The sequence below is a fragment of the Canis lupus genome, chromosome 21 (genome assembly GCF_011100685.1).
Source record: "Canis lupus familiaris isolate Mischka breed German Shepherd chromosome 21, alternate assembly UU_Cfam_GSD_1.0, whole genome shotgun sequence".
Taxonomy (NCBI): Eukaryota; Metazoa; Chordata; class Mammalia; order Carnivora; family Canidae; genus Canis; species Canis lupus.
In genome coordinates, this window is record NC_049242.1 from 5432575 (window position 1) to 5450970 (window position 18396).

The 18396-nt window shown below is 39.2% G+C and overlaps 2 protein-coding genes across 32 annotated transcripts in view; one reads left to right on the top strand and one right to left on the bottom strand.

Annotated features, from left to right (window-relative positions):
• The window catches only part of CEP57 (centrosomal protein 57), a 65100-nt gene extending 57998 nt beyond the window's left edge, over positions 1-7102 (bottom strand). For 2 of the 5 annotated variants that reach the window (XR_005375411.1, XM_038568238.1), the window contains exon 1: positions 6593-6909. Coding sequence is in view for 4 of the 5 variants with exons in the window: in XM_038568238.1 (XP_038424166.1) it covers positions 6593-6637 (45 nt within the window). In the remaining variant the exon portion in view is untranslated. Of the gene's footprint in view, positions 1-5732; positions 5926-6592 lie in introns of those variants that run through there. The other 3 variants (XM_038568239.1, XM_038568240.1, XM_038568237.1) reach the window with 3 other exon arrangements.
• FAM76B (family with sequence similarity 76 member B) overlaps positions 6020-18396 on the top strand; it is a 177743-nt gene continuing 165366 nt past the window's right edge. For 8 of the 27 annotated variants that reach the window (XR_005375415.1, XR_005375412.1, XR_005375414.1 and 5 more), the window contains exons 1-9: positions 6430-7925; positions 8331-8456; positions 8760-8824; positions 9866-9920; positions 10741-10896; positions 12892-13091; positions 16744-16791; positions 16987-17067; positions 17728-17863. Coding sequence is in view for 19 of the 27 variants with exons in the window: in XM_038568246.1 (XP_038424174.1) it covers positions 7839-7925; positions 8331-8456; positions 8760-8824; positions 9866-9920; positions 10741-10896; positions 12892-13091; positions 16744-16791; positions 16987-17067; positions 17728-17863 (954 nt within the window). In the remaining 8 variants the exon portion in view is untranslated. Of the gene's footprint in view, positions 6365-6427; positions 7926-8330; positions 8467-8759; positions 8825-9865; positions 9921-10740; positions 10897-12891; positions 13092-16721; positions 16792-16986; positions 17068-17549; positions 17608-17727; positions 17868-18396 lie in introns of those variants that run through there. The other 19 variants (XR_005375418.1, XM_038568251.1, XM_038568248.1 and 16 more) reach the window with 16 other exon arrangements.

An 18396-nucleotide genomic window follows, 5' to 3' on the forward strand; every position in this document is an offset into this window, starting at 1 on the left:
GTTTTTGTTGGGGGCTGGTTACATGCCTGCTCCCAGAAAGTAAGCAAGTGTTCAGCATAAAGCACACTGTACAGCTTAGGCAGTGAGGTACTCATCATTTAGGTTTAGGTTTTATATCAGAGTATGAAATTGTTCACCCATTAAATTCACAGTTGCCTACCAAGATCTAACTCTGCCAATAGGACTTTTCTAAAGATATCAGCCATCTGAGATGATAGAAAAGATCAATTAAGTGAATTCTTGCTTTCAGTGCTACATGCCCTTCAATCGTGGGTACCTGAGAACTACTGAAGAGCAAAGGATCTCTCAAGCAGGATGTTTAGGCTCCCCCCTTATACATGCAATATATATATATATATATAAGCAAAATAAAAACAATCCATAAATCTCCAACTTGCATGGTACTTTACTATTTACATTTCCGTTATCTGAATTGATCTTCACAATTTACATATCCATTATCTGAGTTGATCTTCACAACAATCCTAACAGTTAAGAAAGTATCTCCACTTTAGAGTTCAGAAAAATATATTTGGGATTTTCAGAACACTGAAAATAGAATCTTTATATTTGTCAACACATTTTTTTTCCAAGCACAATCATATTCTCCCTTAGTTATTATAGAACCCTGTGAAGGAAGCATAGCAAATATTATTGTCCCCATTTTGTAGGTGAAAAAATCAGCTAAGAAACAAGCCATTTGCTTAAGGTCTCAAAACTACTAAGGAGCCTGAGACTAACTCCTACTAATCAGTATGCTTTCCAAGACCCCAAGCATTCAATAAATATTTTCCAACTATAAAATGATATGATTCTAAGAAAACTTTCAGGATTAAAGGCAAAATGTTTAACCTGACCACTTTCTTCTCTGGTAACTTTAATTCCTACTTAGGAACACTTATGATTCAAATATTTATTGACATCTCTGTGTATGGCAATGTATTAAGTAGGAAGGATGATTTTTAAAAAAGTGTATCATTTGCCTTCTTTACAAATGAAATTGCAACATGGCTGACAGAAATCAGGTACATAAAAACTTAAATACAATTTAGCAAACCATACTCAACTATATAAAAAGACAAAACAGTATGATCAAAATGAATTTATTCCAGGAATGTTTAAGACCGAGTGAACATTAGTACATTTATTTCACTTTAATGTGAAAATCCATGATTATCAACAAATAAAAGTAATCAATAAAATTCAATAATCAGTCATTATTAAAGAACTATTTTCTTGTAAGAAAATTTACAAAAACCCTAACATATTTAATGGCACAAAATTTAAAACATTCCTTCTCAATTCAGGAACAAGGCAAAGATATCTGCAAGACATCTTCTGGACAATGTTGTGCTGCATTTTGTAGCCAGCATATTAAGGTAATAAAAGGAAGTAATAGATGTTAAGATTGAAAACAAAGTATCAAAATTTCACAGGTAATGATCATCTAAATAGAATCCCCAATTATTAGAATTAGAGCTTAGGACAAGTTGCTGAGGAAAATTACTATGAAAGAATGTATAATTCTGTGTAACACCTAGAAAACGTCATTTATGAAAGTACTTAAAAAATAAACTAAAAATAAATTTAATAAATGATTTACAGACCTGAAATTATAAAATTTTACTGAAAAATGCTAAAGTTAAAAAAAACTGGAGTAACAAGACATGTTCAGATAAAAGACTCATCTTAAAGGCACTGGTTATTCCCAAATTGAACTACAAATTCAATTCAGTTTTGAATGAAACTGCAATAGCAGATTTTATAATTTCTTCTGAAGAACAACAAAAGATCAAGAATAGCTCACATTTTTCTTAGAGGAACAAGGAAGACAAGCACTCTCTCAGAAATATAAAAATGAGAACCATTAAGATAATAACTATAAACACAGAGAGACACAAATACGACAATGGAACAAAGAGCCCAGTAAAACAAACATACGCATATAGAAATATACTGATAGCTATAGAGCAAACCATGGACACTGATAGCAAACCACTGGGGAAAGATAAATTTAAAAAGCAATGTTGGAGCAATTGTGTATTTAAGCAGAAAGACTAAACTGGATCCCTACACCTCACAGTACACAAATTAAGCATATTACTTAAAAAGCCCCAACTTTAAAATTTGTAGAAAAAAATACATAAAAATGTCATTAATTGTCCTGGCTACAATAATTTTTCTTTTTTTAAAAGATTTTATTTTTTTTTATTCACAAGACACACACAGAGAGAGAGAGAAGCAGAGACAGAGACAGAGGGAGAAGCAGGCTCTATGCAGGGAGCCCGATGTGGGGACACCGGGATCACGCCCTGAGCAGAAAGCAGACACTCAACCGCTGAACCGTCCAGGCATCCCTATAAGAATTTCTTAATCAAAAAGTACTAAACATATAAAGGAAAGACTAATAAATTTTACCACATCAACATTAGGAACTCCCACATCAAAAGATACCTTAGAAAAATAAATGAAAGACAAGCCAAAGAATCGTTAGAATATGGCTAACAAGCAAGGATTACCATCCAGAAAGAATACAAAAGGAATGACTAGAAATCAATAGAAAAAGATAAACCAACAGCCGACAGGCAAAAGACACAACAGGATTTCATAGAAGAAAAAAACATGAAAAACCAGTAAACTCATGAAAAAACTAAAGGTGCATCTTCTCCATTGATCAGGGAAGCAAAAGTGAGAACAAGAAGAGGACAGCATTTCACACTCCCTGCTTGGCAAAAATTCAAAAGTGAGACAATACCCCCTGTTCAAGAAGATATGGATCAAAGGCAACAGTTGGTGGGACTATATTGGTACAACTGCTTTGGAAAACAATTCAGCATTATCAAATAAAGCCAAAGATGCACCCTCTAAGACCCTGCAATTTCAATCAGGTTTCTTTGCTGAACTATCTTTCTCTCTCCTGCTTTTTAAAAAAATGATTATGTTCTCAGTCACTAACACAGTCCACAACCCACCGCTGAGTTGTAACCCCCAGCCTAATTTGCAGTTTGAAAACCACTGCTGCCCCTCTCATTTTGTGTTTGGGGACCCCTTTAACACTCTTAAAAATTACTTACGACCCCAAAGAGCTTTTGTTCATGTGGGCTATATCTAAATGTTACGATATGTACTAATTTAAAAACAAGACACCCATGATGTTACCATAAGTAAATTTTTGAATGAAAAATAATCAACCAAAAAATTTAATGAAGAGTGACTTTTAAACATTTTACAAATCTCTTTTTAATTCTTAACTTAAAAGAAGGCTGCTGGATTCTTATATTTGCTTCTGCATCACTCTGCTGGATATGCTATTTTGGTTGACATACCTGGATATGCTATTTTGGTTGACATACAAGAAAATTTGGTCTCACACAAAGTGGCTGGAAGGTACATTAGGAAGGTAATGGTAGACCCCCTTGAGAGGGTCTCAGGAACCACCAAAAGTCACCAGATCATGCTTTGAAAAACTGCTCTCTAAAGAAATTTTTGCACTTGGGGAACACAGGGATGATCGCAAGAGAATTGCTTCTGAATGGCTGGCAAACTAGTGAATAACAAACTGACTGCCATTTACTACTTGTATAATCTTGATTTAACCTCTCTGCCGCATTTTGCTCACTCAAAAATGGAAATACTAATGAGTTAATATGCGAAAAGCATTTAAAACCATGACTGCTAGGTAATACTATATATTTTATAATCTTAAAAGTATGGTGGTAATTATATATAGAGAGAAAAGCAGGCAGATGCAAAAAGGAGCATAAAGGCATTCATTTTATTATTCTCAAAAATAAATCTTTTATATATTTAGCATTAAAAAAATCTATGATATATTCATAAACCTTTTAAGAGAAAAAATATGGAACACCATTAGTTACAGGGCCTGGCTCAAAAGCCACAGAGACCAGTTAGGAGATTAGCTTGTTAAATCCAAAGAGATGAAAGAGTTCTATGGTTACTGGAAATATAAAAAACGACTAATAGGAAAAATACTCTTCTATTATCACACTTTGCTGCCTGTACCTCTTTTTAATATCAGTACGCCCAGTTATCGTTGCTTTCCTGAGGTGGTCACTAGCTCAAGGATACATAGCAATTACTCAGTACATGTTACCTGCTATCGTTACTCTTCTTGCTACCACAGCAGAAATACTGAAAACAATTTGAATGTATCACCTGCCTCCATCTTGCTCACATTTGAGGTTTACATAGAAGTTGTTTTCTTAAGGATGCTATTTGTGAATTTGCCTGTTAAAAAACCTTGCCTACTAAAAAGCATATCTATTTACTACAGCTAGCTCCAAGCTGGGTTTATGAGTGTTAAATACATATTATTTCTTTTTTTCACATGAAGTGTTTATACAACCCTAAAATCTGAATATGAGTAGCCTCTGAATTTATGCTATAATTTTAAAAGGTATTTTTGTGTTCTCTTATCTTATAATCAACTGTTCATTAAGCCAAAATGCTTTTTACATTTTGTTGGAAACACCAGCCTTATTTCTGACAGGACAGTTAAGGTGTCTAAGCAGGGCTGTTTCTTATACACTAATAATAAAGTACATTCAGTCATTTGTTTTGAAACAGTGACTTCCAAATGAGACATTTTGATGTAGCAAGTCAAATTAAGAAGGTTGTTACACTTTAGATTTCCAAAAGGTACTTGAAAAGTGTATTCCTGGGGAAGCCAAGGTGGCTCAGTGGTTTAGCGCCACCTTTGGCCCAGGGTGTTATCCTGGAGTCCCGGGATCGGGATCGAGACCCACGTAGGGCTGCCTGCATGGAGCCTGCTTCTCCCTCTGCCTGTGTCTCTACCTTTCTCTCTATATCTCTCATGAATAAATAAAATCTTTAAAAAAAAAAAAAGTGTACTCCTGATATTTAGAATCCAATAAATAAAAGCATATATATATGCTTTCCTATTAAACACTATGAAATTTATGCCCAGGCTACCTTAAGAACTAAGGGGTTGACAGCACATCCCAGTACCGCAGCTCAGCTACACAGACTCAAGAGAGTACATACAGCTCAATTAACAGTTTTAGGAGTATTTCTTACTCAGTCTCCAAGTGCTAAGTTTTGAAAGCAGTGAAAAGCCTTCTTCTCACAATTAAATTTAATCACAACTCTTATATAATCCCATCCATCTACTTAGGGACACTTCCTCCTAATAGTTCCTCTTTTTACATTCCCTTTCACTGACCTAATTCCTGAAAGAACTCTAAGTGCTTCATTCATTCTTAATCTTCCCTGACTGCTCTGCAAATTCGGTACTCCCCTTCCGCAGAAACGGAGTTGCTTTTGGCCTTATTATCATAAACCTTAAGTCACAAAAGCTGCAACTGAGGAAAACTGAGGTAACTTTGCTCTCAACGCTCCCTAAACTTCTCCCCCTTAAGCGTCTATGACATAACTCTCATCCTGATAGTTTCCTGTTTTCGTCCGTATCCCTCTTTTCCCCCCAATTTTTACCTACCTCCACAATTCAATTCATCTAACCCAACTCTCCCGCCCCACGACCTCTGTACGCTCCACATTACTTAGTTTCCCGGAAGCTCCCATTGTCCTGGCACCTAACTGAAGTGCCCGCGGGTGCCTTTTCCTCCTTTCCAGTTCTCTGGACTAGCACCGACTGACGATTCCTTCCCCACTCCGCTAGCGAGCTCCATCTTCCCTACTAGGAAACTGTTTCCAGCCAACCCAAGCACCGACCACTCACGCTTAGGTTATACCTGCATGGCAGCATCTATCAAACTGAGCTGTGTAACAGTCTAATGCACATGCAGTTTCTCTTCTGTGTCTGCTCCTTCGGCGCGGGGATTCCAACCCATTCACCTGGGTGACCTTACAGCCCCAAGCACTCCGCTGCAGCTAAGGGAAGACACAATGGCTCTCGCCTGAGCTGCCTCCCATTTTCTGCCTATTCCCGGCGCGGCGGATTCTCAAATTCGAAGCACCGGCAATCCGGTTCGACAGATAATAGGGAGGCAGAACACTACGTAGGATCAGCTCCCCCGCGGCCCCTCTGCAACAGCGCCAGCGCGTACGCGGTGCCGGCCAAGTAACAGCGCAGGTGGAAGCGCGCGCTCCGGGTGACCCGCAGGCACAGTCACGGGAATACGCGGGGGGAGGCGCTGCAGGCAACGGAATCGGCACAGGCCGCAACTAGCAAGCGGTGGAGACCGACGACTGTTCAACAGCCGCCGACGAAGCCGCGTCGTGAGCTACCTGGTCTCGGCGAGTTTCCAGGAGGTGCCGTTCCCCCCACGTGACCAAAGCCGCAAGGTTTCCGCCAGGCCCGGCGGGAGGAGCCTTCCCAGAGAGTCCTGGCAAAGTTTGGCCACCTGGGCAGCCAGAACGGAAGGTGAGGGGAGCAAGGGACGGAACCGACCAGGCCTGCCTCGGCTGGGGGGGGGGGGGGGGTGCAGCCCCGGCCGAGGGGCGGCGGGCGTCAGGGGAGCACGGCGCCCCGTCAGGCACCCCCGGCCGTGCCCCGGACGCGGTGAGACCCCGGGCCCAGAGCGCGCTGAAAGGTGAGGAAAAGCAAGGAGGCGCCAAAACCGAGCCTACTCGAACGTCAGCCGCTTCTTACCGAGAACTGAGACCCTGAAGTCGCAGACACCGATGCTGCCGCCATCTTCCTGCCAGCCCAGAGGGCCTCCGCGGCCCCAAGGGGGTCTGAGTTTTCGAGCTCTTCCTTAAGATTCGAGAGCCGCCCGCCAGGGGCGACCCTAAGCCAACCCCTGATGGAAGGGGCTGGGGTGTTGCTGCGGGGCCTGGAAACCCCTGCACACACCCCCACTGGGCCGCCCACGCTCAGGGGCTGCACGCGGAAAAGGCAACACGCCCTAACGGACGTCTGGAGCAGCCAATCAAAAAAGCGGACGGCTTCCGGTAGCAGCAGAGAGTCCGCCTCTTCCGTCGCCGACGTCACAAGGTAGCGCTTCGCTGAGTCTACGGCGGCGCTCACGCCGCCGGCTCCCGGGCGGCCCCGAGGGAACTCCGCAGGAGGGGCGGGCCGGGCCGAGGAGGTGACGGGCGCCACGGACCGTTGAATAGAATGACTGAAACAATAAAAGCGAGTGTGAAGTCCAAACACGCCATCGGCCCCCTGGGACTAAATGCCGGCGGGCGTGAGCTCGACCCGGACGCCTCTCTAGGTGAAGTACTTAGCTTCTGACCAGTAACAAGTAGTGTCGCAAGGGGCCTTAGTGGTTCGGCCCAACAGAAGTAAGTCAAGGGGGAAGCAGCGTGGGCACGGAGCAAGCCTTGGCGAACACGCGCCCGGCTGGAGCGGGGCGACCGCAGCACAGCCGGGACTGGCCGCTAGCTCCAGGCGCTCCTGGGCCGGTGGGCGGGGCGGGTTTGAAGCGGCCTTGGCGCGCTGAGAGCTCCCGGCCCCCATTGGCCAGCAGCTTCCTCCCTTTGTGGGCGCTTCCAGCGTCGCCGCGGTTAGGGGCTGGGAGGGGCGACCGAGTGACGCAGCAGCCCTCCCAGCCAATCAGAGCCGGGGAAGGAAGGCCGAGAAGGAAGCGGATCCACCGCCGCGCAGCTACCCCGCACCGAGCTATCCTCTTGGTCTCCCTCCGCCGCTCCAGGCGCCGAAGCGGGAGCGGCTGGGACGGCGTCCCTGAGAGGGCCGGGGGCGGAAGTGGAGGCGGAGGGAGACGGTGTAGACCGCAGGGCCCTGGGCTCTCGTGGTGCGGCTCTGGTGGGCGCGAGGCAGGGGAGGGGGAGGAGGAGGAGCTCGCGGCCCGGGCGGCGGCGGCGGCGGCGGCCGAGTTCCCCGTAGGGCCCCGCCTCGGTGCGGGCGGCGGTGGAGGAGGAGACTGAGCAGGATGGCGGCCTCGGCCCTGTACGCCTGCACCAAGTGCACCCAGCGCTATCCCTTCGAGGAGCTCTCCCAGGGCCAGCAGCTCTGCAAGGTCCGTGGGCGCGGGGCGGCGGGCGGGCGGGCGGGCGGGGTCCCCTCGGCCAGCCCGAGGGAGCGCGGTGGCCGCGGCACTGCAGCCCGGCTCCCGTCGCCGGCGCCCTGAGGGCTTGGAGCTCTTTCTGGCCTCCTCTCCCGGGACCCTTTATCTGGGGACGTGGGCATCGGATGGGAAAGGCCCCTGAGAGGAAGACAGAATTCTGCCCTCTTCCAGGCGGCCCAGGAGGGGGCCGGGCCCTACCGACACTCAGGGGTCTCCGGGTGGGGCTGAATGAGGCGGCAGCCACCTGTCTATGCCGCAGAGACCCTGGGGTGGAGATGTTTTCATCTCGGTTTTCTGCCTGGACTGTCCTCTCCTTCCACCGGGAGGCAGGGGACGGTTTTTGCACTTTCTTGCTAGGAACCTGAAGCCGCAAAGCTGATGGCATCCTCCTTCCCTGTCCAGGAAAGCGAAGCGACTGGTTTGGGGACAGAATGCTCTATGATTTGGAGCTCCTCCCATCCCATTAAAGCCGGGATGCTGTCTGTGAGCAACGGTGCAAAATATTAAGTAGTTTCACATTTAACCAACCCTTGAAATCGGCCCTGACAGCTTTTTTAATTTATTTGTAGCTTACCCCCCACATCAAATAAAGACAAAGACACCTATGTCTTCCTTAAGGAAATGTGCTGTAATTGGCCACTTACATGATAAATCGTTCAATTGTGTACGTTGGGGGACAGGTATTATTGATGTCTTAGAAATTTGGCTAGATTGTATGATAATTTTCTACCAGAAAAGTGAAATTTGGGACTTTGAGATAGATGCTAATACATTGTCTTATTACAGGAATGTCGGATTGCGCATCCTATTGTAAAATGTACTTACTGCAGATCAGAATTTCAACAAGAAAGGTTTGTATACTAAATAGTTTTTGATTGTTAAAGACACAGATGTCTGTGAGGAGTACTTGGGGGTCGTAATCCCCTATTTGTGTTAAAGTATCCTTAAAAATGGTTTTAAGTGGTATACCTCTTTTATGTGGTGGGAAAGGCCGCGTTGACAAAAAAATTAATGGCTGTTTTATAGCTACACTTCAGTTTACACATGGGGAAATGGAGAACAAATTGTTGCATGGAAAATGTACACTTTTGCTGATTAAAAATGCAAATGTAAAGTTACTATTAAGCTGTTAAAAGTGACAAAACAAAGGTCTGTAATGTTACCAACTATCTTCCAGAGATGAACTCTAGTAACTTGTTACCAGTGGAAGAACAGCACATGCTTTTTAACAGGATTTTCCTGTTAAAAGATCAGCCCACATATAAGAGAGTAGCCTAAGAAGAACAACAAATAATTTTTTTTATAAGTAGATACTGGCATCATAATAGTGGAGAAGGTTAGGTAGGCATTGAGATGTAATGCTTATATAAACAGTGGCAAATGTGAAGATTTTGGAACTAGATAGGAAACCTCAGGATTTTTGGGGGGGGGGGGGGTTCTTTACTAAGAGATACACAATAAAAATGTATAAAAACATTTATCTAGGGACGCCTGGGTGGCTCAGCGGTTCAGTGTCTGACTTCAGCCCAGGCATGATCCTGAAGACCCGGGATCGGGATTGAGTCCCATGTCGGGCTCCCTGTATGGCGCCTGCTTCTCCCTCTGCCTCTGCCTGTGTCTCTGCCTCTCTCTGCCTCTCATGAATAAATAAAATCTTTAAAAACAAAACAAAACAAAAACATTTATCTAGAGTTAGTGAAAAAGGAGAAAATTTGTATAATACACATCCCTAAAAAGATGCTGGGTCTATGTTAGAGAAAGTTTTAGGAACTACTAAAGCAAATAGTTAAAGTAAATAGTTAATAGTTAAATATCTGCATTAGTTCAACAGTGTGCTAATTACCTCAAAAAGCTATGTAAATTTGATCATTTATATTCAATTTCCTTTTCAGCAAAACTAATACGATTTGTAAGAAGTGTGCTCAAAATGTGAAGCAGTTTGGCACGGTAAGTATGTCTTGCATTTTTATTTCATGTTATTGTTACTAGTCATTGTTTTTCACAAAATGAACCTTGTAAAAGTATGTATTGATGTGTCCTTAAATATTCGGTATGTTAAAATATTCCATGAAAGAAATTTTCTGTAGTTAATCTGATTGGACGATGATAATGTTTAAAAACAGTCCTATTATGCATGTTTTGTGTTTATTGAATTTCAGTGTGAAATGTATGATTTTGTTCTTTAAAGACTCAAATATAACAAACTCCTGGTTTGGAGAACCCACTTGTCTATAAAGTTTGCATAATCATACTTTCTCCCTCTTCAGAACCTCCAGCAGTTTTTATATAGCAGTATAATTCAGGTATTCATTCATAGAAGTCATGACATTATTTCATATCAATTTTTTTATATGTATAAGATAGTCACTGGTATAGTATAGTCATGATTAGTCAAAGTGCTGGCCTTAAGGTTCTGTAAAATCCTGAATTGTCTTTTGAGTATCAAAGAAAAGCAAAGTACGTTTGTTAGTTTAGATTGACTATGCTTCTGCCAGTTCTTAAGTTTAAAGCTTATGTGTAATGTATGGTCTTTTTATCTGTACCTGTATATGATGAAAAGTTGTTAAATGTTTTTTTAATCTATGGAACAGTAATAAAAGTAACTAGGATATTAAATTAGTTCATGCTCCTAAATATTGGATGCATGAAACTTTTCTATTAATATGTACCTTTATCTTCATTCTTTGGGACCTTTATGTATATATTTTATGCAGCAAATTTTTAATATTTTTAAATGTCTCACTTAAAATGTATATCTGCTTTTCAGCCTAAGCCTTGTCAGTACTGTAACATAATTGCAGCATTTATTGGTACAAAGTGTCAGCGTTGTACAAATTCAGAAAAAAAATATGGACCACCTCAGACCTGTGAACAGTGCAAACAGCAGTGTGCTTTTGATCGAAAGGAGGAAGGAAGAAGAAAGGTATTTATATTATGATATCTTCTGGAAATTAAAACACATGAGTTGGGAGTTAGTTTAATGAATACACTGCTGATAGGTGATACATCCTTTGGATCCCTGAAAACAGGTAATTAGATAGAAGTGCAGGAACAGTGTATTTTCTCCTTGTTTGCATCATACATAGATTTGTGTTGATCAGTTGAGATGACTATTTTAAAAAAGTATTCCATGCTAGCTATTCTGTACTGTTCGGTTATCCAACATTTTGTTCAGGAGAATTACTAATTGCTTTTAAATCCCGTCAGCTACTTACCCTTTTGCTGGGTACTTGAAGTTGCTGGTGTGAAAAAAATACCTGATGGCACATTAACATGTATAATTCAAAGCCTTGTGCCTTTTGGTTTGGGACTCATGCTCATGTTTTGAACCATTGTTTGTTTTTTTTCTATCTACAGTGACTTAAAAAGTATGTATGTGCCTGTGGCATTCCTCTGCTGATCAGCAGCATTCACACAGTCGTCCTGTTGGTTGTCAGTTTCAGTTGATTTGGAGGATGATTGTCTCTTTGAGAAGTTCCCCCGGGTTCTTCCACAGCAGTATATGTACCCTAGTTGCGAGGCATGTTTCTCCAGCGCATCTTGTGTGAACAAGATGTAGGAGAAAGAAACCTAATTTTATTTTTATAGGGTTTTGTCTTAATTTTGGAAAGAAGTCTCTTTTCCCTTGACACATGTACAGTTGATCCTCATTATTCATGGTAGATAAGTTCTATCAAGTTGCTGCAAACACTGAATTAGCGAATATTGAACTATTCCTCTAAGGGGGCAGGATAGATGAGATTCTTGCCTCTGGTCACAACATGGTAATCATTTGATCAGTACTTAATCTCGTTTTGTTCATGTTATATTTTAATGTAAAAAGCTTTCTTTTTTTTTTAAGATTTTATTTATTTATTCATGAGAGACACAGAGGGAGAGAGAGGCAGAGACACAGGCAGAGGAAGAAGCAGGCTCCATACAGGGAGCCTGACATGGGACTCGATCCTGGGTCTCCAGGATCACACCCTGGGCCGAAGGCAGGCGCTAAACCGCTGAGCCACCCAGGGATCCCCCTATATCTTAATGTAAATTGTTATTCGATTACATTCAGATCATGGCAAAACAGCACTGCATACCTGAAAGGAACTTATTCAAGATAGGTATTTTCTAACATAAGGTATGTCACAGCTTTCTTGCCCTAGAGAACACTATACATCACTTCAGCACTACACTTGGGGACCATTAGAAGCAGCGGAATCACCAGTAGAAAGCATAGATGGAGAAAACATGGCACTAAATAGACCGTGAAAAGCACACTTGTTTATGGCACAAGAGCTGAAAGAAGAAGGCCACAGAGTGTCACCTTGTTAATCCTCTACAAGAAACATTTGCTGTCTGGCTACAGAAATTTTTTGCTGCTATGTGTGTTTGTGAATGATCATGAAAGCACTGCAAATTTATTTGGGGTTACAGATAAATTTTAGCAAATAGGTGATGAATTTGCAAATGGGAAGCCTGCGAATAAGGAGAATCAAATGTATATGTCATTCAAGTTCTCCTCGTTTTTATAAACTAACATTTTCACTGTAGTGGGAGCTACTTTGTCATTTTAGTGATTACACAGTGATTTAAAAATTCAGGCCAGTGCTTAGGTAAGATTCTTGGAAGTATGTCAATTTATGCTTTAAAGCTCTCGAAATTAAAAAATGCCTCAAAACTGATGGAAGTCCTTACATTATCCTCACCAATTTTACAATATATACCAAATGAGCATTTTCCCAAGTTTCAGAAACGTCTAATTTTATTTCCATTTTGTAACAATCTGTGTGTGTGTGTGTGTGTGTGTTTGAGAGAGAGAGAGAGCGCGCACGCATGTGCATGGGTGAGAGTGCATGCACTAGAAGTTGAACAGTTTATCTTTCACTTACACTCAGTCTCTAGGTGCATTTAATCTAATGCAGATATTTTCTTTAAAAAGGTTGATGGAAAGTTATTATGCTGGCTCTGTACTTTATCATACAAGAGAGTTTTACAGAAGACAAAAGAACAAAGGAAGAGCCTGGGATCTTCACATTCAAACTCATCTTCTTCATCTCTTACCGAGAAAGACCAGCATCATTCAAAACATCATCACCATCATCATCACCATCACCATCGTCACAGCAGTAGCCATCACAAGTAAGTACTTTGAAATCAGGTTTTCTAAAAATCTCCTGGTATTTTAATGCCATATATTGGTGTTTAACTTTTTGCAAATACTACTTTTGTGCAGATCTAGTTTCCATTGTATATGGTAAGCTTCTTGAGTATTTAGGGTCTTTTCCCTACTTTATTCAAGATACAGGCACACCTTGTTTTATCACATTTTGCTTTATTGTGCTTCACAGATACTGCAGTTTTTACAAATAGAGGGGTTGTAGTAACCCTACATTGAGCAAGTGTATGGGCACCATTTTCCAACAGCATTTACTCACTTCACATTTCTGCATCATGTTTTGGTAATTCTCAAAATATTTCAAATATTTTTCCTTATTTGTCATAGTGATCTGTGATCAGTGCTTCATGACTTACTGAAAGTTCGGATGGTGGCATTAGCATTTTTTAGCAACAATTTTTTAATTTACTTTTTTAAGGTATCTAATTGTTTGGCACACTTAGTAGACTATAGTATGGTATAAACATAATTTAGGTGCACTGGGAAACAAATTTTGACTTGCTTTATTGCAATATTATTTTTATTGGGTGGTTTAGAATCCAACCCACAGTATCTTTGAGGTAAGCATGTATAAAATTATACACGTGGAGTGTGTTTAGCTGTTTACTATAAAAATAGGACATGTAGGGAATTACATGTGATCATATGTAATTCCATAACGCATATGTTAATTCCCATATATTTTATATGATCATATAAAGTCAAAATACAAGTACACCAGAGTTAATTAATACTTCATTGGCCTGTGTTATGAAAGGCTTCAATATTCTTTCTTTGTTTAAATGATTGTTAGGGTTTTACTATGAAAGTTATATTTTCAATTATAAATACAAATTACGGTTATATGGAATTCTATTCACCAGTTACCACTAATTTGTTTTACTTAAACCAGTGACTAGAATATATACATTCAATGTTTTTATAGAACAGATTCCGAGACTATCATTTGTGATCATGATAGAAACATTCTAAATCTTGAAGTTTCCAAAAGTATGAAAAATAATTTTTTTTAAAGAATTTATTTATTCATGAGAGACATGGAGAGAGAGAGGCAGAGGGAGAAGCAGACTCCATGCAGGGAGCCCCATGTGGGACTCGATCCCAGTACTCCAGGATCATGCCTGAGCCGAAGGCAGACACTCAACCACTGGCATCCTGAAAAATAGTATTTTAAACAGGCAATACTTTGTTGTTGTTGTTTTTTTAAACACATAGGCAGAAATTCTATTCAAATATAAACAACTGCTTGATTTTTAAAGTGCCTTAGGAGAAAAGAGTTATATAGTGGTAATATGTGTGTAGCATAAAGTTGCTTGAACTGTGGTTTTAGTCTTCATGGAAAAACCAAGAATATTAAAGCACAAACTAAACACAAAATGGACAAAATAGGGGCATGTTAACCAGTTTTCAGAAGAATTTCTTTTTTCCCAAATTTCTGTATGAAGACTTCTAGGTAGATAAAACATAATTTCATTTACCAAAAATCAATGCCTACCACATTTAAGAACACATTTTTAGAATATAGTACTAATTATAACAAGATTTGATTCTAATTGTAGGCAAGCACATATTATGAAGTTTTATTGAGGTACTGATGTTTGCTTAAGCAATTTTTCCACTTGCCTTACCCCGTTGTTGTGCTTTCTGGATGTCAGAGTGGTCATATAGTGACTTCTCTAGCTCTTCTGAAGAAATCTTGTGCTTCTATCAGAATATCCCAAGGAACAAAGGAACATAAATCTTTCTTGTTTTTGCTTCTTTAAGAAAAACTATGGAAAAAAAAAGAAAAACTATGATAAAGTAACTATCATAATGGCATCCATTGGACCTACTCTTCTTAAAACTCAGTTGAATTACCCTTTCCCTGTTCTTACTAGATAAATTTTTCTTAGCATGTGATAAGACACACTCAATATATGTATAAAGATAAGATTCTGTGACCGTAACTTAATCTTTAGAAAGAATAACAGGTATCAAAACAAAAGGAATAAGGATAAAATTAGCCTTTAATTTTTTTTTTCCTTTTTATTGCTGAAGAAATAGAAATACTGTTTTGTATTTGATGGATGTAGACCATTTAATGAGTAGGCAATCAGTTGGTGAGGTTCTATCCTAAGTTCGGTGGGTGAGAACAATTATGAGGAGCATACCTATTGTGATAAACAGTGATGCTTGGGGATAGAAGAGGGCAAAAACAAGTCAATCTGGATTCAGGAATGGCCATCTCAGAAAGCAAAGATGAATTCCAAGTGTTTTTGTTAAGTATTTTAATACGTTGTTTCTCAATTTGAGATCCTGATACTGCTGTTAATTCATGTGTGATAATATGGTTTACTAATGCTTATGATGAAAATTGTAAAAGAAAGGGCAACTGAGTTCCTCCGTGTAGGGTTGGCATTTATTTATTTTTTAAATTTTTAAAATTTTTTTTAAGGGTTGGCATTTATTGCCACAAATAATAACTCAGGTTTATAGAATTACAGCATTTTCCCCCAAGTTGGTATTTATTTATAGCTGATTTTAACATGGTCTGATTTTTTTTTTTTTTTTTACTTTTGCTTGAAAAACTTATCCAGCTACAATAGTAAATTTTATATGCATAAATATACACACATATTTTTACTTACTGTGTATATACTAGTAATGTAGAAAGTGCTTTTATGTATATAAACTCATTTAAGTCTGATATCCCTTACAAGGTATAAATTATACCCATTTTACAGCTGAGGGAACTAAGCCTCAGGAATTTTGGGTAACTGGCAGAAGGTCACACAGCCTAGGTCTTTTAACATCTTATATTGTATAAGTGTGTGATGTCTGGTACATAGGAGATGCTCTATACATGTTGAATCAATAAACTAGGGATTAATACAGGATTGACTGATATGCAACCATAAGAAAACTGGTAAGATTGATAGTAAATTAAAAAGTTGTTATTGGCATTATGGCATAATGGAAGAGAATTAGTAATATGACTTTATTTAATTATAAGCAAAGTAGAATCATTTCTTACTATGGAATTTCCCAGTATTTTCAGCATGTCTATTCCACAGTACTGACTAAAACATCCAGAGACTTTGGAGATGGTTCTTAGGAAAGAAACAAATTAAATATTTCATGATTCAGTGTGACACACTATTATGAACAACTTGAATTATTCCAAAGGAGAAATCTGTGCATAGGGTTATTAGGAAGGTGTTAACTTTAAAGATAAAACATTTTCTGTCTGAAATAGTAACGGCAGCCTAAGTGTGATGACTGTCATACTTTATGATTATAGAATCTTATCATGGTTGAGTTTTGTGCTTATATACCCCAATTCTTAGTATGATATTAAACTGACTTTTGGAAAATGATCTGAATAAAAGGAGAATTTAATCCCCATCACTGTACTTTTGTTAAAGAACTTAAGATGCCTAGCAGTTACTTGAATCTATCTCAATAGAATATGACTTATTCAGTATATATTAGTTTAGTTCAAAAACTTAATTGAATATGCTTCCTCTGAACAAAAGATTTTTAACATACATAATTTGAGTCCATTAGGAAGAATGCTGTTAAATGTAGAGGTATTAAATAAATGTTGTTGTTAGATGTCATTTGTGTATTTTTCAGAATCAGCAATCTGAGTCCAGAACAAGAGCAGGGACTATGGAAACAGAGGTAAATATGTCAATATATTTTCTGAAGTATTTTGAAACATGTATTTTTTTTAATGTGACTTCCCTTTAACTTTGTTATTTATGCTTTTAAAAAATCAGTGATATTCGGTAATATTTTAGGGGGAAAAGAATAACTTATCACTTGAGGCTTCTGCCCTTTTTTACTCTAATTATTCTTATTAATGTTTGGTTTCAGCCATAAATCCTCTGCAGCAATTCAGAATGAAACTCCAAAGAAAAAGCCCAAATTGGAATCTAAGCCATCTAATGGAGATAGGTAAAAATGAATTCCTTTAGCGCTACGAAAATTCAAGTTATAGCTAAACAGTTACAGTTGATTGACAGTTATTACTAGGTAAAAGAATAGAAACGTATTTTCTGCATTGACTTTTTTGAGTCACCAAGAAGAGTAACCATAATTAGTTTAAAATTTTAACTTAATTTTGGCAATAAGCAAGTGGCACTGAACTGTTGTTCTATTTGGGGAATACATTGGGTTTTGAAAAGAAAACAAATCTGAATAGAACATTCTCTTGATCTTAATTATTCTTCAGTGAAACACAAATCTAAAAATCTAAGTGTGATGTTTTAAATTGACCTGCTTGGAAAATGTATTTAAATTTAAAGTATTATGAGCGTGAGTTTGTTTTAGTTCATTAGCCAAAAGTTTGCTGATGTTACTGTACAAATTGGCTGCCTATTGCTTTACACTAGAAGTATTGACCCCCTAAAAGCTAATACTGAATTATATTTCTGCAGGTGTATGTAATGTGTGCCATTAGTAAGGTAATTTGCCAGTTGCATCCATTTCTGTCAGGTACATATTTTTTTGCATTAGCCTTAAGGATGTTTGTGGAATTGTCTAATTTATGCAATTTGAACACCTGCTAATTTTCCTTCTACTTCATTTAACTCTGTTTTACTTTTTTCTTTTTAGTAGCTCTATAAATCAGTCAGCAGATAGTGGGGGAACAGACAATTTTGTCCTTATAAGTCAACTGAAAGAAGAAGTGATGTCACTTAAACGTCTCTTACAGCAGAGAGACCAGACCATTTTAGAAAAAGATAAAAAGGTAAGAACATGGTTCGCTGAAGCCTGGTAAGATTTACATCTTGAGTTTTGCTTGAAAATTCCAAGTTTTATTAGACTTTAATAATTTGGTAATGTTTCTTGTGCATGATTATTACAAGACACATTACAAAAGCCAAATTGGAATGTAAGCTGTTAATGAAGATAGGTGAAAATGGCCTTTCAGAATCTTAGTTCTAAGAATTAACCGAGAGCTAATTGAAGTTGTAATAATGTCTGAACATTAGTTTTCAGTAAATCCATAGTTTAAAAATAAGCCTAATGCCTTAATTTGAAAATGACAGGTAAATGGAATATGTGAATTCTTATGATTTGAAAAAGTAATTGAATATATATAGTCTTTGACATACCAATTATTTATTTGGTAAAAAGTGGTGCTATGGGAATTTCCTGTGTGGTAGTCGGTGATTAGCAATAGGTGTCTAAGATCATTTTGTAGGAAATAAGTTTACTTCTGACTTGTCAGTTAGATGAAGAGTATCAAATATGTTGTCAATTTAGTGAAAAGTTTTTAGC